Source organism: Dendropsophus ebraccatus, chromosome 11 (assembly GCF_027789765.1).
Source record: "Dendropsophus ebraccatus isolate aDenEbr1 chromosome 11, aDenEbr1.pat, whole genome shotgun sequence".
NCBI lineage: Eukaryota > Metazoa > Chordata > Amphibia > Anura > Hylidae > Dendropsophus > Dendropsophus ebraccatus.
In genome coordinates, this window is record NC_091464.1 from 47,637,333 (window position 1) to 47,659,620 (window position 22,288).

Genomic DNA, 22,288 nt, shown 5'->3' on the forward strand with positions numbered 1-22,288 from the left:
AGGACAGCTGGAATTCAATTATTCATTACTACAAAGTGATGCAGTAACGCAATAAAATTATGCAGCACTGCAATGAAATGTTTAATTACTGCAATTTAATTCCATTGCCACATGTGTGAATTGCATCACTTCATAGCAGTAATCACTTAATAGCTTCCCATCATTGCGATAATGCAATGAAAATACAATGCGTGTGAACATACCCTTATGGGCAATGCTGAATAAGCTACATTACTGCACTTCATGAGAATTCCTCCAATACAGATTAGTCCATCTCGACTGGGGAAAGAGCACTGATATTGTATTCCCTGCATTAGTACCCTAGGGATAGCCTGACCACAATAGTTGAGAACTAGTTAACACCAAGGATGAAAAACAAAGCTCATTTATCCAGGCAGCCACGTTAATAGTGAACTGGTCGTCTAAACATAAAAAGGTGGACATTGTTTACAGACATTTCATGTGCAGAGATGAACCTCTCCCCATGTTATCTGGAAGCATTCCGGTGCTAGGTTAGAATGATTTATTTTGGAGAGTATATAATGGGGGTCACTTCCTTTCACAGGAAGTTCAAGTCATCAAAATATATTTTTAGTCTTTCTAAATATAATACAGATACAGGCCTTCCAACTGTTTCTATCACCATTGTGATTTCCTATCTCCTGTTGATTCATTCCGAAACATTGCAACAAGTGGAAAGAAAAACACTGCTTAATTATTTGGAAATGTCATGCAGTGTTGAGTTCTGGTAGACAACACAATATCCACATTTACATAGAAACACAGAAGAAAGAGAAAGACCACCTGGTCCATCTAGTCTACATAGGGACTTTAGGTTAATGGCTAATCCTTAGAATAGATCAATGGGTGTGTGACTCTTGGGATTCTTGCTGATCAGCTGGCTAAACTGGCAGCACTGCTCGTGGAAATAATGCGGCCTCTTTATTTCCTACCGGAATTGCACTATACATTCTGTAGTGGCTGCACCTGACATTGCAACTTGTCCCATTCACTGCAATACTAGGAACAGCCACTAAAGACATATGCCTGGTAGGAAATGAAGATGCACTACCACTCGCACATATGCCAGTGGCTGTGTTGGTGAATGTAAAAGTCACTCAGTGACCATTATATCTATACTGCATGCACCTTTCAAACAGAATAAAGTTACTAGGCTAGACAACAAAGATGCTCACACACAGAGCCTCAGATTGGTATTTAAAGAACATTTGTTTTTAATGAAGGGGGGGGGAATAAGAAAAAAGAGCCATTAAATGGAAATATACAGTTTTGAATAACACAAGAATTTCATGTCAGACCACAATCCAAGGACTAATTCTATCCCAAGGCCCAGGTCATTGGTTCTTAACCCTGTTCTTTATATGTCCCTGTCAGACCCCCGAGATAATCAGTTAATCTGCCTCCTTTACATCATACATGTTCACAGGCTATAATCTGTCTCTGAGACACATGTCTGTCACACATGAATAGATCTCTTCAATTATTTGTATATTATCCCCATATAAAATAGGAGTAATGAGGAGTTTGGTGAGGTTTTACTCTTATATCTAAAATTAAGAAAACACTTTGAGGCTATGTTCACACACTGTCTTTTATTGGCTGTTTCGTGGCTGAGTTTTTTTTTTTGTTTTTTTTTGGGATGGCCGTCATTCTGGTGCCAAAACATGTCAGTTTTATGCAAATGATGACCATAATGTGCATAAACTGTTTGCATAAAACAGCCATGTTTTGATGCTAGAATGACAGCTGTCAAAGAAAAAAAAAAAAAAACTGTGAAATGGCAAAAAAAATTGTGTGTGAACAAAGCCTGAAGGTATATTACCATTTTAAGGGGTCTACAACTTTATATAACAACTATAGAACAACAACTGTATATAACAGCTAATACATCCTGGTATAACAGTCAGGTAAAATACAAATTTAATGAAACACCAATTCAGCAATGAGGCTATTGGATTAGTTTTATTTAATTCAACCTTTTATGGGTTTCAAAACCATTCATTTTATACCTAACAGTTTCATTCCAATAATCTCGAGCACCTATCATGACAAAAATCATCCATTCTATCTGATTTACTCCTGAGATATAACGGATGCAGTGTGGAGAGAAGCTTTGCATCCATGTTTGCTGGGTGCTCTGATCTCATAACATGGTAAGAAAAACAAACTGCAGCTACATCCCTCTATTCCCTGTGTTCTTTAATTCACAGTTTAACATAAAGCTATTTTCTAAGCCTCAGAGAGTTGTTCTAAGCCTCAAAAAAATGATCAACATTGGATTCTGAAGTAGTAAAAAAATAAATGAAAAAAAAAAAAAGCATATATTCACATTTTATTTGGTATTATAATAAACAGAATCCACCTCTCAGAGCGGGGGAGATCAATTACATATCATGCAATATTCACACTACTGTGTGCTGGCCTTTTATATGGAGAGATTAAGGTCACACAAACAGCTGTAAACAAACTATTGTGAATGAATAGAAATCTACAGATTTATGTTAGGTAAAAAAGCACAGAATCTTCTACCTAGTAACTGATTCTTAAATAGCATTGTTTCATTGATCTTTATTGTTTCAACAACCCCCCCCCCTCCTATCAACATATAACTATCGCACTGACCTCCGAACAACTTCCACAGCCCATTTCCTTTTGGCAGCCTTTTGTCTATCTACTGTTCCACGCCACCAGGACTGGATCTGTACAGCTGTAAAATAAATAAATAAAATAAAATTAAATAAATAAATAAATAAAAGGAATCATCAACTTTCTTGTGTTCAAAACAATAGTAATATCTAATAAACAATGACAACATTATCAATTTTTAGGAGAGAACCCGCCATCACTTTCATACTGCCTGAACCCTACAGTCATTGGTGTGATCCTTGGCAACTTTTTCTTGGCCTGCTAGATTTCACAGATAGATGTCTTGCTGTTTGGGTATAGGGGAGACCTATCAATGAAACATAGTGCAGCGAGGAGAAGAAGCCAGGGACCATGATGATTTGGAATTAATGTAGCACAAAGGTGGTAACACAATGCTGCATTGCAGGAGCACCGAAGAAAAAAAAAAAAAAAGGCAACCAAAATAGGTCCGAGTTTACCAACTTACTACATGTAATCTAACCAAACATTTTTATACAATATATGAATGAGCTTGTAATTTAATGAAAATGGAGTAACAAAATCACTGAATACCCTCTTACTCCAGACAGTTGCCCCTGTGGTATTATGGTACATGTAGCAGCACCAAGTCCTACAGAGGGGGAAAAAAATAAGTCTTTCGCTGTGCTCCCCACCCTTCAAAAGAAAAGCACAAGTGGGAACCCCTTCTCTATTATATTTTCTTTATAACCCTGGACAAACCCTTTAAACAGAGACATTGCTATTCTTTGGGGGCACCTGAGCATTTTATAAGTAGCCTAGATTCACAGGGGCTTTTTGCATTTAGAATTGTGTAATGCTTTACAAAAATGTCTGTACTTTACACAGTTGAGTCATCAATGTTATTAAAATAAAATATCTGGTTAAAGATTAGGGAGTCTCAAGGCTTTTGCTGTTTTTAAGTAAAATTTATAGTCTAGAATCTAGTTAGACTGATAAATAAATACCAGTAGTTTGAAATCAGCAAGACATGAGCAGCCACGGCACCTTTATACTTTCAACTACATTGACAGCTTAACATAAGAACATTATAAGAGAATATGATCCTTGAACATACAGCCATGCTGTATATACTATATATACACTCACCGGAATGTTTCATGTGTAGGAATTTTTGTCTCTGGTTATATCCTTTCCATCTGGCCTGGAGGAAGGTTGCTATAATAAAATACACATTATCAACATAATTGTAATTCTAGTTAAGAAATACAATCTGCAACTATGCTTCAACATAAATGATGGCACAAAACAGAAGATAACAGATCAAGCAAAATGAAAATGTAATAAGACAAGACAACTAACCTATGCCCTGCTTCCTCACTTCTAACGCATCCTCTGTAGCAAAAAGTGTTTTTGGGAAACGAATAAAAATTTTCGTCCTAAAGAAAATAACCATAACAATTATACAATTCAGGAGATTAAAATCTAAATAAAACACTGTAATACATATATTTTTTATTTGCAAAGGAGAACATATCTACACTGCAAACTCACAATGAATATTCCCTAAATGCATTGCTCTATGACCAAAATCTGAAGAAAGGGTACGTGCACATGGGTATTAAAAGCGCTGTTTTGGACATGAAAAACACATTTGTGTGCCCAAACCCTTGTGAGATCACTGCACAAAACTCCACTCCCACTGACTTCAATGGAGCAGGGGAAACGTTAAAGAAAAAAAAAAAAAAAAAAAGCACCAAAAAAAAAAAAAGAAAAAAAAAAAGCACCAGGTAAGTTTATGTCAACCACCCCTATTAACACATTCCCATGTTTGGGCTGGCATGTGGGCTTTGGCTTCATCTGCATGCAACAGCCTCAAAGTAGTAACAGGAAAAAAAAACTTTACCTGCCCAGTTTATATTCTTCTGGTTTATAACCAAGGCTCTTGACAAGAACTGCCACTCCATCTCCTACTCGTCCATCCCAATTTGGCCAGGTTTCAGGGCAAAGAGATTTGTACCTGGAATAAATTAAAAATATGAATTTGTACACAATGGTATGAGGCAAGGGGGAACATACATTTATTTAAACTCCAATACCTTTGTAAGAAGAACTCATATTTTCGCCTGTATGCAAATCCAGCACGGCGTACCCGCACATTCTCAATAAGCCCCAAATATTTCACCTGGTGTCTAATGAGAACCTCATCAAAACGAGCTAAAGGAGCATTATAAAACAGGTTACCATTAGTATCAAACACAAAACTAAACACAAACAGCTTAACAATTCCTGAACATACAGTACACATGCTCTTTCTTAAAAAGGATCTTCTGGGACTTTTACCCAATTCTGATCTTCTGTTAAGGATGGTTAAACTGATCGCTGGATAGTCAAAGTACAATAAAGAGATTGTGGTTCTTGCTTTGCTACTACAGCTAATCTATACAGGCATCTGTTCTGGTATTGCAGGTCTTTACCATTTAAGTGTACAGAGCTAAGACGTAGTTTCATGCTTAGCCGACACTCATGTAAGAAGTGCTGCGTCTGTGGTAAATGTGAAGCTTGTGAAGGTGGACAATACTTTTAACCATAAACTTTTTGCATATATATCTATAGAAAACATTTAGACATTCTAAAAAGATATTTAAAAGGAGAAGTCCGGCAAAATTTATTGCTTATTTATTTGCTTTTAAACAGTACTCTAGAAGTTCAGCGAAAATTTTTATTTAAGTATTGCATTGCCCCCCAAAAGTTATACAAATCCCCAATATAAACTTATTACAGGAAATGTTTATAAAGTGCTTTTTCCCCTGCACTTACTACTGCATCAAGGCTTCACTTCCTAGATAACATGGTGATGTCACGACCAGACTCCCAGAGCCGTGCAGTCTGTGGCTGCTGGAGAGGATGATGGCAGAGGGATGCTCAGTGTCCCTCCAGTACCCCGTGTCCCTCTGCCATCATCCTCTCCAGTAGCCACAGCCCTGGGAGTCGGGTCGTGACATCACCATGTTATCCAGGAAGTGACATCACCATGTTATCCCGGAAGTGACGCCTTGATGCAGTAGTAAGTGCAGGGAAAAAGCACTTCATAAGCATTTCCTGTAATAAGTGTATATTGGGGATTTGTATAACTTTTTAACTTTTGGGGGGCAATACAATACTTTAATAAAAATTTTCGCCGGACTTCTCCTTTAAATATGTTGGGAAACAAGGGCATAGGTAAGATTTATTGTCACTTAATACCACCATTAGAAGGCCAAATAAAGTAAACCCAATAGTATATCATATTAAGTAACCAATATTATGTAATACATACCTGCTTGTTTGGCATCATTTGGCTTTATGCAACGCACATAAGAAGGCTCCTTGGACATGAGAATTTCCATCAATTTTGCTAAACTGTTTTTAAACTGAGTTGCTGCCTAAATTATAATAAGAATAATACATAAAAATACTCTAGGTTTAATCAATACAAAGACAAAATACTGTTGTATAATAGAAACCTCAGCCAAAAGCACCACTGATCATGATCTTAATGTTATATAGACAGCAAGGCCACATGTCTTATCAGGTCTCTTTATAAATATAGCTTCACTGGTGATCATCTTCATACTTAGATATTGCATTTACTTGTAATACATGGCAACCGAGTCTCCCCTCTACCAATCTAAACGCTCCACTGTACTTGGGGCACTCAAGTCCACAGAAATCTGTTCATGCACAGCCGGTGTTCTGTGGACCAGACCTCGGCGCTCCCAGCACAATTAGTTATGAGGTCAGGAGCTCTGAAACTGTTTAAAAGTTTGTGCCAGTGTACTAACATAGCGGCACAGCTGTGTCAGTACACTAGCATAAACTTTTAAACAGCTTCAGAGCTCCTGATATCCTAACTAATCATGAAGCTGGGAGCTCCGAGGTCTGGTCTACAGAACACCGGCTGAGCATGGACAGATTTCTGTAAATGCGTGAATGCCCCTCTTAAGAGGACAGCCCCATTAACAAACACATATCCAACAGCTAAAAGGAACCAGGAGTAAACAAACCACACTGCTTTCCAAAAATGGACATTTACTGTGAGAAGCTGGAAGTTTATGTAACTTTAACCTGGTAGAATTATTATTTGCAGGACCAGAACGCCTTGTACAAATTCAGTACATTGGGACACGTCAATTCAACACAGCACAATTATGGCTGTATGTACAACAAAGGACTGAAGATAAAACATCATCCATCCAAGTAGTAATGTCAGACAAACCAACTAGTTACTGTTTGGTTCTGTATTTTCAACTGGATGGTGTATGTGTAGATTTCCTTAGTGAAGATGGTGCTAAAGGTTTCCTATTATTATTGAAGGATAACATTTCTGAAAGAGTCTGCAAAAAAAAAAAAAAAAATGTAGCCACAAACTATAGCAAGCAATTTGAAATTTGCTGAGGAAAACATCTTCCATGTGCGGGTGCATACTAGGAGTACATAGTCAACAGGTTAAACCAATGTTACTGTTACTTTCTAAAATTTCAACACCTGTCACTTAGACAATTGCTCATACCGTCTCAGGCCTTTTCTTGTCTGTCAGCTCAGATCTGTCAAAGCACTGATGAACAATTGGATTTCCAGAGTCACACATAACCTTTGTCAGAAGAGAAGAACATGTAAGTATTCAGCAGCAGTTTCCTGAGAAGCTTAGTATTCCAGAACAGCAAAACTGTTTAACCTGAAATAAAAACACATCAGGCAGATGGGTATTCTAGGTTCTCACCCACACATTCACTTACTTCTTTCAGATTTCTAAATAGCAGATCGTTGTTCTTATCCAGAAATCCTAAAGAAAATTGGGAGAGAAAATATGAAGAACCTTGCAGCAATGTCCATTTGTGCTATAAGCATGATCTTTTCATTTTTTTCCCATTCTTTACACACTTTTATTTTGACAGGTGAACTGTTTTTAGGGTTCATAGACAGTACTCTTCCTACAATTTTATGGGCCGTATATGAGAATTTGCACATTTATGGAGTGTGAAATTTGGTTGTTAATATTCTCTCTCTATCTATCAATATATCTATCAATATATCTATCAATATATCTATCTATCAATATATCTATCTATCAATATATCTATCTATCAATATATCTATAGACGAGAGAGAGAGAGAGAGAGAGAGAGAGAGAGAGAGAGAGAGAGAGATAGAGAGAGAGAGAGATTCACATTTCCATTATTGCCATGCATTATGCTATGGAACACAATGCAAGAATGTTTTCTCCAAGAGCTACACAGGGCATGATGTGTGGTGCTAACATTCAGATCCTAAATCCAAAAGGTTTACATTAATCCAATTATAGAAATTAGTTCAAATTACCAGCCACGCTGTAGTTCACTTCTCCAGCGTAGTGGAGCAAACGAAACTCATCTCTTCCAAGACACTTTCTCGTTTTCTGGTCTCCAAGTTTGTGTCTAGACAGAAAAAGCAAAACCACACAATGTTATTACATAAAATGAAAAAAAATATTTATATTCACAATGTACTATAGCAAATTAGTCACAGGAAAGAAATGGCACTTGTAACTGTAAGGGTCTATTACACATTACAATCCAGAGGAAGGAGCGAGTGCTGACCTGTCAGATCAGCGCATGCTTCCTTCTTGTTCCCAACTTGCTGCACTTTTCTGACATTTTGTTTCAAACTGAGAAAAACTATATTTTTTTATACATTACAATTTATGAAGTGTGACGCACCAGGGCCCTATAACATTGAAAGAAGAATACAGTGCGCAAAATCGCTATATAGTTTGCATTTAAGCAATAATCTGTGAGTATGCTCAAATAACGAAAATTTGTTCGTATGTTTTTGATCGCATCTTTTGAGTTGACTATAAAATCAATAATTGTTTAATTGTTTGCAAATCTTTTGGTGTATATACACATAGTTTGTTCGTTATTACGATTGTAACTGCAATTGTAATTAACTACTATCGTTCTGCGCATTATGGTGCAAAATTGTAGGTCGTTTATCATTAATCCGAGAAAACAAAAAAATGCTTTGTCTAATAGGACCCTAAGGCTGCATTCACACATCCATGATGTATGGTCCATATACTGGGCTTCACCTCTTCCAGGACTCCCTGCATCATAATACATCCAAGTATACAGATCACATCTGTATATTATAGATGTGTGCATGCAGCTTTATTTTTCATTTAACAAAACATTTGACATGTCAGAGATATATTAAAGGTTTTGGATCAGTTGGATTAGGGTGTTCAGAAAGCTACTCGCCACGAGTCGGCGGCACGAGGAGTGCTTGGCTGGAAGCACTGGGGCTCAATTTTAAGCACTGGGCTCCTGAGTTAAGATCTCAACAAGCACAGCTGTGCAGTTTTCCCAGCTCATTGTTCTAGCGATTGGTGAGTGTTATTAATTTTGACCGGAACTCATGGCAATCTCCAGGTATACTTAAAGGGGACTCTGTAGATTATATCTTTCAAATTATCAAAATATCCGCTTATAGTCTGATTGTAATCTGTTGAATCTGGTGCTGCCATTTTCCACAGCAGATTAAGAGTACTCAGATTTTGGTGTGGATTTGGCAAAATATCTTAAAAATGCCAAGGAAAACTCCATGCTCCATTCAATAGTTAAAAATTAAAAATGAATTACATCAATTGACAGGAGGAGGACTGAAAAACCTAAACCACTTGTCAATTTCTGAGCAGAGCAGAACTTTTTGCAATGTGTAGATGTAGTTACTTCTTTTCCCAGCAAAAACATTGAATGTGCCCTTACACTTCCAGTCTTTCCTGGTTATGGCACCTCTTCTTATGAGATAGAGCACTTATACTGGTACAAGACAAGCACTTGATTTCAGGAAGTAAACAATGAACACCCATTCAATGCCTGGAAAGTCATGTGCAGCTGAAATCTCTATTGGTTCTGTACAAATAATCCATATTGTAGTTGTACTATGCACATATATGGAATAAATGTGAGTTCAAGATTAAACCACAGACTTTCACCTTAGTAAAAGAGTACCTCCCATAAAGATACGGGCCGCCATGAAGGTCTTGTTTCTCTTAGTGGTTTTAGATTTTGTTTGAAAGTGCCAATTATTGTTCATGTACCTCGAGCTTTCCTTATGAACTTACTTTGTTCTGGTTTCAACAAATACATCCAAATAAGTCTAAGATTTTATAAGCACGGCATTGTAAATGGGGGATTTAGGTGGGGATTACATAGTTTATACAAGAAAGTGTGTCAAACAATATAAATTGTTCATTAATCTGAAAAGTTTAAAATATTTTATAGATTTACACTCTATACTCACGTAACAAAGTGTGGGTGATTTTTCACAGTATCTTCCAACTTTTCCAGGAATGTCAGATCTGTGGCTTCTCCGGGACGTAGACATTCTTCATCCTACAGAAAAATTTTAAAAAAATATATATAAAAAATTGAATATAAACAAAGTCCTCAATACTTTTACTAAATAAAGCCCAACCCCACAGGCATCCTGTTTGCTATGCAGTCAGCTAGAAAATAAACAGACTTACCAAGATGGAAATGATGCCTTTGAACTTTTCTTCAACTAGATCACAGATTATTTTGTTATTAAAATACTGCACAGGCTCCCACTGTAACAGAAAGAGGACAACTTAGAATCAGTAAGGGTGAAAATAAACCACCGTACACAACACCCACACATAATTATTTGTACAGAATATAGACATGATGATCTACATTACAATAGCAATCTGGGAATGGGAGTATATCATCATATGGCAAGAACTCCAAAACATGCAGTGCCCAACATGACCTCTTCTGAGCATCAACAGTTTATCTTTGTCATGGGAATATTGTGTGAGTATCTAAAGGCACATCAGGGCACATATCCTAACAACCATTAACCCTTCCCTGACTGCCCCAGTAGCTGAGCCCAATCCATACACACAGGGGAGGTCTGCTGCTAATGACTGACATTGGCAATATCACTGGTGTCAATTCTTAAAGCATTTAAATGGGTCCAAGTGCCAGATGTCTGACTTGCACTCCTGCAACGTGAAGCTTATACTTACCATCTGTAGCGGTCAGTGTCTCTGCTAATAGAATTTGCTAGCAGAGCACTAATATAACTGATCCATGCAATGCTATATAACAGGGGTCCTCAACTGGCGGACCGCGGTCCAAACCCGGACCGCGGCGGCCAGCTGTCCGGACCCCGGCTGCCGCACTGCTCCCCGCACAGTAAGTATCTATGAGCGCTCGTAACGAGCGCTCATAGATACCGAGCAGCAGCAGCACTGACAGAGAGGAAGCCATTGGCTCCCTCCCTGTCAGTCACCTCTCAATGGCCGCAGCGGTCACTAGAGGCCGCGGTCCCCCTCTGGTGTCGGCGCTCAAGTGACTTTCCTGCGCCGGCAGGGAGAGCGGCCTCTAGTGACCGCTGCAGTGCGGCCACAGGAGAAGGAGAAGAGGACGCGTAGGACTTAGGTGAGTAAAGTGCTTTTTTTTTTTTTTTTTTTTTAATGCTATATGGGAGGGGGGGGGCGCACAGGGGGGCTATATACAGGGGGAGAGCGTACAGGGGGCTATATACAGGGGGAGAACCCACAGGGGGCTATATACATGGGGAGAGCCCACAGGGGGCTATATACAGGGGGAGAGCCCACAGGGGGGGGGGCTATCTACAATGGGACAGCGCACGGGGGGCTATATACAGGGGGAGAGAGAGCACAGGTTGGCTATATACAGGGGGAGAGAGAGCACAGGGTGGCTATATACAATGGGACAGCGCACGGGGGGCTATATACAGGGGGAGAGAGAGCACAGGGGGGCTATATACAGGGGAAGAGCCCACAGGGTGCTATATACAGGGGGAGAGAGCCCACAGGGGGGCTATATACAGGGGTAGAGCCCACGGGGGGGGGGCTATATACAATGGGACAGCGCACGGGGGGCTATATACAGGGGGAGAGAGAGCACAGGGGGGCTATATACAGAGGGAGAGAGCACAGGGGGGCTATATACAGGGGGAGATAGCACAGGGGAGCTATATACTACAGGGGGAGAGAGCACAGGGGGAGAAAGCACAGGTGGGGCTATATACAGGGGAAGAGAGCACAGGGGGGCTATATACTGGGGGAGAGAGCACAGGGGGGCTATATACAGAGGGAGAGAGCACAGGGGGGCTATATACAGGGGGAGATAGCACAGGGGAGCTATATACTACTGGGGGAGAGAGCGCACAAGGGGGCTATATACTACTAGGGCAGTCAACCCCTGTGTACCTAATTTCAAAGGGCTGGCGAGAGAGAAAATGACAGTTTTCCCACTAATAAGCATCAATTCTGTATGTAAATAGTTGAACAACGTTTGTGAAAAGTAACAAAACACGTTTCCTACTGATGTTCAGCTCGGACCTTCACCTGACAATAGACCCCGGTAAGTGGACCTTCACTAAAAGTTGTTGAGTACCCCTGCTATATAATAAACGTCTGCTTTTAAAGGTTCCCTAGGGGTACTTAAAAAGTGTACAAAAAAAAAAAATTAACAAGGAGAAGCCTGGTCGTTTAAAAAATGTGACAGGCGGAGGGGCACGGGAGAAAATGGCACACAAGCATTGCTTATTTCTCCAGTGCCTGCTATGAGACACTTGACCAGCTCCAGGATCCCCGACAGAAGGCATTTTCCGGAGTTGATGACATCATGACTCACAGGAAAATGCCCGTCCCAACTGATTGAAAGCCCGCTCAGCCAGTCAGTGACTACAGTGATGTCCCATCCATGTCATTGGCTGGTTGAGCAGCCAGTCCATCAGCCTGGTCGACCAATTTAAGCAAAAGCTGGATTTAACAGGTAATGTTTAATTTATAACATTTCCTGAAGTTAATTTCCTTTCTTCGACTCTCAGACGGTCCCTAACTACAAGTAAAGGTGATTCCTGTCTAAAATCTGAAAAACTTTAAATGGGTACTGTCACTAAAAATAACTTGACAAGACATTAAAAAGTTATTGCTCACAGTGGGTCTCACTGCCGAAATCCACTCTGATCGGAAGATACAGCCGGTAGAGAGATTGCAGCAGCACAATCCTCTTTCTGGCCGGCTGCTCATTCAGTCAATATTTTCTTAAAGACTCACATTGAAAATATTGATGGATTATGCGGCTGGCAGGGGAGTGCATTGTGCTGCTGTGGTCTCCACCCAGCAATAGCTTCTGATCAGAGATGGTCTCAATAACTTGCAGCCCTAAGGCCTTATTCAGACGTCCCATAAAGGTGTAAGTAATTGCAGATCCGTAATCACGGTTAAACTTATAGCAGATTGATTTATATAGTGCTATTCACACAGTCCGTGTTAATTTTTATCCTTAAAGGACAACTTCCACGAAAAATTTTTTAAGCTTATTTAACACACATTACAAAGTTATATAACTTTTTAACGTGGTTAAATAGCCGGTGTGGCCCCCTTCCCCCACCTTCGGACCCCCGACCCCCCCGCCCGGAAGTTAAAGAATGTATACATTACCTATTACGATCGTCACGGTCCTCTTCTCCCCGGCGGCATCTGGTGACTACGTCAGAGCCGGGGGGGCGGGGGGGGGGGGGGGGCGGGCGTTCCGGGTCTTCTTCCTCCTCGGCGTCTTCATAGAGAGTGAATGGGACGGAAAAGGCTGCTGGTGCACATGCGCACAAGCAGCCTTTTCATTGGCTGGAGCGCATCACATGGCATCCAGCTTGCTCAGCCCTGATTGGCTGAGGTTGCTGGAAGCCATGTGATGCGCTCCAGCCAATGAAAAGGCTGCAGGTGCGTAAGCGCACTGGCAGCCTTTTCCATCCCCAGGACCCGGAAGTAAGAGACATCGCTGGACGGCGGTGACGGTGAGGCGGACGGCGGGCGAATGTAGTGGCGATCATCACCGGAGGGATGGTGAGTATGGTGTGTGTGTGTCTGTGTTTTTTTTTTTTTTGGGGGGGGGGGGTCCCGCCGGAGTTGTCCTTTAATCCATTCCGTAAAAAAAAAAAAAAAAAAAAAAAAAAGACTTGTCCTAGTGCCGATTGTGATTGCAAGTACGATTACCAATAGAAGTCTATGGGACCCAAACTTTTTACGGATGTCAAATCAAATCTATGCAAACTAGTACTATTCACATTTTACAAAAATGGATACGGAAACTGACACAAATACCAATGCAAATACCAACGATTTTCCATGGATTATGGAGAAAAAAATAGCAGTATGTTTTGCGGCCCAAAAAAAAAAAAAAAAAAAAAAAAAAAATCACTGAATGTGTGAATGAGGCCTTAAGGCTACCTTAGATATGCATCCAACTTCTTTAGCCACCGGTAATCCAATGTCACACAAACCAGAGAGTGCTCTAGATTTACTTTCTATAAAGAACAACACTACCCAACATGCAATAGTTTATGATACAATGTTTTTGTATACAGAATTACCCAGGTGGTTAGTCAAAGACAAAAAAACGAAGAACTGAATTATCAACAATATATAAAAATGAGAGAGTGATACTTACTGCAATCCCTTCAGATTCATACTCTTCCTGTTCAGACTTTAGTGTCAGTTCAATGAACAACTGTTGGAGCTTCTCGTTGCAGTAATTGATGCAAAACTGTTCAAAGCTGTAAGTAACAAACCACAAAGTTGCACTACATCAGGGAAGCAGAAAATAAAGCCTGGCGTTTTGTAAAAGCAGTCAGCCTGCAGGAAAAGGGGGTAAATTGATTATTGATTTCTCCCCATGCCCACAGTGAGTGGCTGGAGTGGTAGTGTGGGGGGGGGGGGGGGGGAGGAGCATAAACGGCTGAGCAGCCAGTCCATCAGCTGGGACAGTCTATTAGTAACTGGAGCGGCGTCCTGTCCCAGTCACTGACTGGCTGAGTGGCTAGTCCATCAACCCACTCGTAATGTGGTCACCCCGGTGGGGTTCCCGCAGCCGCTCCTGTTACTTGAAATTAATTTCCCCCTGCCCCTGCTGACTTTTAGAAAACACTTCTCCTTTAACTGGTTCTTAAACTGGTGGCCTGTTCTACTGATCGACGGTATAATAGTGTTAACCTGCCACTTTGTGGTTGAGCATAGAAACAAAAGGGTGTGTGCACAATGTTTTGTCATGCAGATTCTGACATGGATTCCACCTCCCTTTGCATTCAACAATTATCCGCACTGTAGTTCACACTAAACTACACCGCAGATTTTTTATGACATGAAAAAAATCTATTTTGTAAACATGCACTAAAAGAAGAAGAAAAAAAAAAAACACCTGACATTACTGCTGTATGCAACACACCTGATTCTATAAAACAGCCATTAGACTTCAAGAACATCAAAGAAAGGAAAAGAACTACACAAAGAGTTGATATAAAGACTGATTATTATTAGTGATAATAATAAACTGGACACTCCTAAATATCATCTTATACACATAGCTGTAGTCCTTATAGAAACATATGGCATCACCTATAACATCCACATGCATCCCACAAGAATGTCATCTTGATGAAAAATATGCCAGTGCCAGATCATTACCTGTTATGCTGGAAGACTTCAAACCCATATATGTCCAGAAGGCCGATGACAGATGCATTCCCCAGACTGTGCATGTCTGCACCCTGCAAAAGGCCCACAAGTGAGTTACAACTCAAGTGTCATTGTAATCCTACTTATCCTGTTTACAATTCACACAAGAGACCCCAGCATTCTTCAGGGTCATACTATTAGCACAAAACGCAAGACAATCTCCAGGCTTACTTCAAATAAAAATATTTTTGTAGAACTCATTAATCATACCTTATAGGCCAGTGATTTGTTAATCTTGCTGACAAGCCATGAAAATGTGCGTCCATAAATTGCTTTGGCCAAGGCATCTCTGGCATAAGCTGCCTGCTCCAAATTCAAAGGGCTATTTAGCTAAAGAGAAGTGGAGATAAAAAATTAAAGCAAAAATAAAGATCACCAAAAGAAGGAACAAAATTGGTGATTACAGGAGCAGATTAAATGGGCACTGTCTTCAAAGACCCAGACCAATCGCTAGAACAAGCTAGAATGACCTTGACTGATTCTCAGTGTAATTCTATGGAACTGTATCAGTTGTGCACACAGAGCAGGAAAAGGAGAAGATCCCAGCCTTGCAGCACTGGGGTCCTGGGTTCAAATCCCATTAAGGGCAACATCTGCAAAGAGTTTGTATGTTCTCCCCGTGCTTGCGTGGGTTTCCTCCGGGTACTCCGGTTTCCTCCCACACCCAAAACATACAGATACGTGAATTTAGATTGTGATTGCTGCGGAATCAGTTGGCGCTATACAAATAAAAGCATTAGTAATACTTCTACTACCACTTGTTCTAGCACTTGCTTGAGGTCAGATTGTTCAGCTTCAACTGATCAAGACTTTTAACATGTCACTACAACTAAATTGACAGGATTAGAAAAACAAGGCTACTTTCTTCCAAACACACTGTCACACTTGTCCCCAGGTTGTGTGCGATATTACAACTCTGCTCCATTCACTTCACTATAGCTAAACTGCAATACCACATGCAAACTGAGGACAATCTTGGTTTATCCCTTTAAAAGGGTTACTGTGGACAAAATTTGAGCCTGCACATTTTTACCTCTTCTCCTTTAGCAATGATCTTTTTGTGAATGAGAGATTCCCGTAGTACAGTACTATCTACAGACAGAAGCTGCAAAACAAGAAAGATTACTTAGGTCACAATGTTTTCTGTGATCAATGACTATACAAGTCTATTTCCTCTGATTCTACAACAATACTATACAAGTCTATTTCCTCTGATTCTACAAAAATACTATAAAATATGGACAAGCAGCAACATGCATTAGACCTGTACAGTCCTTACGATTTAGGGGAATATATATTTTTCAAATCCCTTAATACCAGGGACCCAGATTTGCATGTAATGACATCACTTCAAACGGCCTAATTTGTTTTCAGCAGGAAAAGTTTATATATTTTTTTTACTGGCAATGCAATACACATTAGGGTAGAAACACACAAACACCAGATCCGAAGCGGATTTCACTCTGCAAATTCGCTGCGAAGTCCGCTGCAAGTCCCTTGCCTGTCATTTTCAATGAGAATACATACTCGCAGCGGGATTGACATCCAGCTGCAAGTATGTAAGTGAAAGCCGTCATGAACGGAAAAAAAGCCAGCTTACCCCATCCACCGAGCTTCACAGCACGGGCTCACACTCCAAAAGGTGTCCTGAGTAGATGCGAAAAAGAAACGAGTCCAGCTCCCGGCAAGGTGGAATCAAGTGCGTTGTTTATTGTATCTCCGTCACCGTACACACGTGCGGCATGCCCCCAAATAAGTGTAAGTGAAAGCCCCCTGAACCTCCCGCCAGTCGGGGCATAAATCACCTGCTCCACGCTCTGGCTTGCTTCGGAGGCTCCTGGCTGGATGTCCTGCTCAGCCAATCAGTGTGCTGCCCACCGCAGCCACTGATTGGCTGAGTGGGACGTCCAGATGCCAGGAGCCCCCGAAGCAAGCCAGAGTGTGGAGAAGGTAATGTATGTACCTGCCAGTGGGGGTTAAGGGGGCTGTCACTTACATACTCAGAGCGGGATGTCAATCCCGTTGCGAGTATGTATTCTCTTTGAAAATAGAAGACAAGATCCAGCCAAGTCTACTGTGACATCACGCCTAGCCCCGTCTGCATCATCAGGCTGACTTGAGAAAGACTCTAGAGCAGTCGAAACGTCGCCACACGTGTTGGGTGAATAAACTTACACCTTCACTTTACTTGAGTGCCGTCTCATCCCTATCTTCATTGACGTACTGTTGGTACCGGGGGTCTGTTACCTGAAGTCGTGCACCCACGAGCTGGAAGGTCACTGACTGGAAGTCTGCACAGTGCCATTCTACTCCTTCATTCTACACACACACACACACACACACACACACACACACACCTAAATGACTTAATAGAGAATAATTATCCCTATCCACAGTTCCCCTTTAATTCTCTATGAAGCCTCCAAACAAGAGTACAGCGACCCCAAAGAGAATGAAATGAGCACATGAAATGAGCGCAGAAGAAATGAGCGCTCAGTTCATCGCAGGGCATCCCTGTTCTCAGCATTGGTGAGGTTGACCCCCAGAGATGAGCTTTTCATCCACTAGCCTATGAATAGGCGATAACAACCTCAGATGGGAACACCTCTTTGAGGACCATGTAATCTAAAGGTTTAAACTCTTGGGATTTAAGCACTATTTTTTTCCACTATTTTTTACAGGCCTTATATAGAAAACCACACACCTAAACTGACTATGGTCAAAATGGTACAAAAAAACCCAAACAGTTTCTGTACACCTTACAATATTTAACCAGCATCTTCCTGCAGTGTTAACAAAGAAAACAAAATACGCAGAGTGTGCAAGTAAATATGTCACCTGTGATTTAATTGTCTGGTCTCTGCCTACACAAGTGAGCTGCCAAATAAACAGCTTAGAGTGAATTCTGGTTGTCAGTGTGAGTAGATTTAAAGATTTTTCTTATACGGTATAAAATGACAAAAAAAAGCAAGGAGAACAATAAAAAAAGTTGTATAGTAAAATCATAATTTGATTATGTAATTTTCCGATTATACATTCCCTTTGTGCTTTTTTTTTCTACAGCAATGCCACAAATTACGTCTGTGAACCAAACACAACGTACCAACATATTCTTAAATTCTAAGAATGGCAATTATAACTCAATCCTCTCTAAAGCCTTTTATCTTGACAGCAAACCACAGAATCAGGACAAAACATAGGCTGGTAAAGATCCTTACCCTGGCGAGATATTTAATCTGGTTTTCTGTTGTGACCTGAGCATGCCCTTGTTCATCTGTGGCAAACTGCACGTTTCCCAAGTGCAAGACACTAGCTACAATACTCAGTAACTCCTGAAATTCAAAAAGATAAAAAGGAAAATTACAACATGCATGAAGTTTTAGAAACGGACACTACCAGCATTATCCTGCCACTCGCCTCCACATCCTCTTCATTAAAGTTGATCACCGACAAAGCTTTTCGAACAATCTTCCATTCATTTTTATCATTGATGGAGCTAACCCTGGCACACTGACCCTGGGGAAACAAATCCATAGATCGGACAAAATAATTTTAACAGGAAAGAGATCCTGATACTTTAGCGGACATAATGACTTAAATAATTGGACCTGATAGCCTACTCTTACCAGAGCATTAGTTTTATTACAAATGTAAAATCCTTTGTGCATCCTACCTTGACAAGATATTGGTAATTTTGTGCATTCTTGTCTAAGCCCAGCCTACGCAGAAGATCCTCTTCTCCACCCTCCAGAAGCTGATAGAATATATGGAAATTTCTCTCTCCATGGTTCTGATGCACCACACGGGACTTCTCCAGGAGGTAGTTCAGGATGTGTCCCCCGACTGGAGCTCCCTTTAAATCAAATCAATAGTTTATCAACATAGAACAAGTAGTTTCAAGCAGAAAGATAAACAAATGGTCGTAGATGATTAGAACTAATATTATACAAGAGTGTAATACAAATAAAACATATTAGAAGTTTATTATTTCATATAGAAATAAAACAACTTATTCTTAGCTTATTCTTATCACAATCCAACTCCTACTTCATCAATGTGTGTCCCCTATTTTCACTACATTGCTAGCATCTAAATTCCTATCATAGAAAGCAGAATCTTTGTTTTATGCATTAATTTTCTGCCCACACAACATTTTTGTCTAAAACCAGAATACATTTGCATACCAGAAACAAAAACACAAACACAGGCATACTCTAATGTACCCAAGCCTTTCTACTATGCAAATGTATGCTAAAGTGTGTTATATTACAAGCATACTCTTAGCAAGAACATGCATCCTCTGGGGGCTATTTTCTTAAGCATAGGTTCTAGAAGGTGGAACAAATATACCTTAAGGCTATGTTCAGACGCTGTAAGTGACTGGCAGTTCCATGACCCAGCCGGTCTCAAAAGATCATCCTGGCCAGTACTGCAGTACCGGCCGTATGATCTTTAACGCAGCTGAGTTCTGATGCGGGCGCATGCGTGCACGCTCTCGTCAGAACTTCCCACTGCACACAAATGATCCGAGCTGCGCACTCCATTGTGTGAAGTGACAGGGTTTTCTGCTAAATTCATTGAATAGGTATTCAATGAATAGCGACGCAAAAAACGGACATGTCAGTTTCTGGCGGCGCCGCTAGGGATCCCGACCGGAGTGTATACTATGTGTATACACGCCGGCTGGCATTGCCTCAGCCTTCAGCACAACATAAGTACCGTACTAATCATGGCTGTTGCAAAAACGGCCGTGATTATTGTGGAACTTAAGTCAATAGTATGTGGATGCACGTTGGAGAACCTAGTATCCCAATGTTGGTCAGGAAAAGACCTGAAGAATGGTAGAGTACAACAGCATCTGGAATGAATCAAAAGTTTATTTTACATGATCTGGTACAAAGAATGCAACGTTTTGACCGTCCAGATCTTTATAAAGCATCCTTATTATGGATTCTGTTGGACTGTACCATTCTTCATACTCTAGAGACATGTGAAGAGCTTTGATTGGTTCAGGTATCAAAGTTCAGACCCTGACTGATCACTTAAATGGTGTGTTCTCTACCGGCTCTGTGCCATGTGGTCAAGATGTCCTCATAATTTAAGTCTTTGGAGCTTTGTTAGGGTGTGCACACAGAGATCGGGGAAAAGTGGCATGTGACCACATGCTTCTCCCCGATAGTTCTAGCGATTAGTCAGGTATGAATACCCAAGACCCTGACCAATCGGGGAGAAGCATGTGGTCACATGCCACTTCTCCCCAATCTCTGTGTGCACACCCTAACAAAGCTCCATAGACTTACATAATGAGGACATCTTGATCACATGGCACAGAGCTGGTAGACAATGCACTATTCACGTGATCGGTTTGGGTGTGAACTTCGGGCCCTATTCCACCGGACGATTATCGTTAAATAGTTCGAATCTAAACGATAATCGTTAGGTTGAAATGCAGTTAATGATTAACGACCGAATGAGTAATCGTTGATCGCTTTATAAGACCTGAACCTATTTTACCGTTGCTCGTTCGCAAAACGTTCGCATTGAATAAGACGTCGTTCGGTCATTCACAGTAGATACAAACGCAATAGCGAAGAAAAAACAATCGCAAATACAATCATAAGTAACGATTATTGTTCCATGGAAATGAGTGAACTTTTTTAGGTCTTTTGCAATTGCGGTCGTTTGAGATCATTTACGATTATGCGAACGATAATCGTCTGGTGGAATAGGGCCCTTAGATACCTGGACCAAATCAAAGCTTTTGACGTCTTTAGAACATGTTAAAAGTAGTTGTTTTTTTTTTTTTTTTTTTTATTCTGTGGCCCTTGAGGGATTCACACATTTCTTTAAAAAACACACCATGCAATATGTGATGCAGTTGTCTGAAGCAATATTAAAGGTGGGATCCAACAGAAAGTAGTAGTATAAGTCCTTCCATTATATTCCCTGTTCCTTGAATACTAGCTTTGCCTCATAACGGAAATAAAAACTTCAGCAATGTTTTTCACTCTCCCCATATCTATTCAGTACATTCGATCAGGAGTACCCATATACACAGCCCTCATAAAACACATTCCAAATGCTGACCTTATAATCAAACTGCACATCCATGTACTTGCCAAAACGGCTGGAATTATCATTTCGTAAGGTTTTAGCATTTCCAAAGGCCTGAAAACAAAACAAGGTATGTGAGTCTGTATGATCTACAAGTGGTTTATGGCTTTCTGGATATTAACTTAAAGAGTTACAGAAAGCAAAGATAGTCTAGCCTTGACACAAAGTCTGTGTTCCCATGACACCTTGAAAAACATAGATACGCCTTAAACATATTTGCTCTTAGCCACTTAATAGGAAGTTTGCACAGCTTCTCCTGCTATAGATAACATTTACAAGAAGCCGATCTTAAGGCCATACACATTATATAAATGCTTGCAGCAGATTATTTCGAGGAGTTCAGCTGACTAGCTAATGTATGTGAAGATTCCCAACCACCCCTGAGGGACAGAAGGACCAAGCATGGCGTATTTAACCAAGCCCAATCCTTCACTGGTATGGGATACACATCACTGATAAGTCATTTGCAATGGCTTATTCCCCCTCTCCCAAAATGGAACCCTGCCAGCTCTACTACATGTCAACTGGGCATCAGGCACAGACATTGTCCCTAGGGCCATTGCTGACTGCGTGAACAGGGACTGTGTCAGATTTACCGCTACTGAATATGTCTGTTGTACAATGTGTCTGACATTTGAAGCAACGCCCATTCTCACCTCAAGAACAGGATTGGACTGCAGAAGTCGGTCTTTTACAGTTTCCACTTGGTCGCTGGCAGGACAAGTCACAGCATAGTACTGAAGGATCTTCTTACTAGCCTCTGTCTTTCCTGCTCCACTCTCACCAGATATAAGAATACACTGATCTTTTCTTTCTGTTCGCAGGGAGCGGTAGGAGTTGTCGGCTATTGCATAGCTTTAAAAGAAGAAACATATTTAGCCTCTTGATATGGGTATAGCAATTGGTGTAGAAGTAACATGTTTTAATACAGACAGAACCTTAACTGCAGCTGACACA

General features: G+C 40.6%; 1 protein-coding gene across 7 annotated transcripts in view; it reads right to left on the bottom strand.

The window, feature by feature from the left end:
• The window catches only part of MYO1C (myosin IC), a 90,069-nt gene that overhangs the window by 11,727 nt on the left and 56,054 nt on the right, over positions 1-22,288 (bottom strand). For all 7 annotated transcript variants that reach the window (XM_069945994.1, XM_069945992.1, XM_069945990.1 and 4 more), the window contains 20 exons: positions 21,988-22,186; positions 21,305-21,385; positions 18,891-19,070; positions 18,635-18,733; positions 18,436-18,549; positions 16,251-16,322; positions 15,428-15,547; positions 15,167-15,249; positions 14,154-14,259; positions 10,175-10,255; positions 9,949-10,040; positions 7,987-8,081; positions 7,404-7,450; positions 7,178-7,258; positions 5,945-6,050; positions 4,725-4,842; positions 4,532-4,645; positions 3,988-4,064; positions 3,775-3,843; positions 2,644-2,728 (listed from right to left, as the gene is read on the bottom strand). In XM_069945994.1, the coding sequence (XP_069802095.1) occupies positions 2,644-2,728; positions 3,775-3,843; positions 3,988-4,064; positions 4,532-4,645; positions 4,725-4,842; positions 5,945-6,050; positions 7,178-7,258; positions 7,404-7,450; positions 7,987-8,081; positions 9,949-10,040; positions 10,175-10,255; positions 14,154-14,259; positions 15,167-15,249; positions 15,428-15,547; positions 16,251-16,322; positions 18,436-18,549; positions 18,635-18,733; positions 18,891-19,070; positions 21,305-21,385; positions 21,988-22,186 (2,019 nt within the window). The remainder of the gene's footprint in view (positions 1-2,643; positions 2,729-3,774; positions 3,844-3,987; positions 4,065-4,531; positions 4,646-4,724; positions 4,843-5,944; positions 6,051-7,177; positions 7,259-7,403; positions 7,451-7,986; positions 8,082-9,948; positions 10,041-10,174; positions 10,256-14,153; positions 14,260-15,166; positions 15,250-15,427; positions 15,548-16,250; positions 16,323-18,435; positions 18,550-18,634; positions 18,734-18,890; positions 19,071-21,304; positions 21,386-21,987; positions 22,187-22,288) is intronic.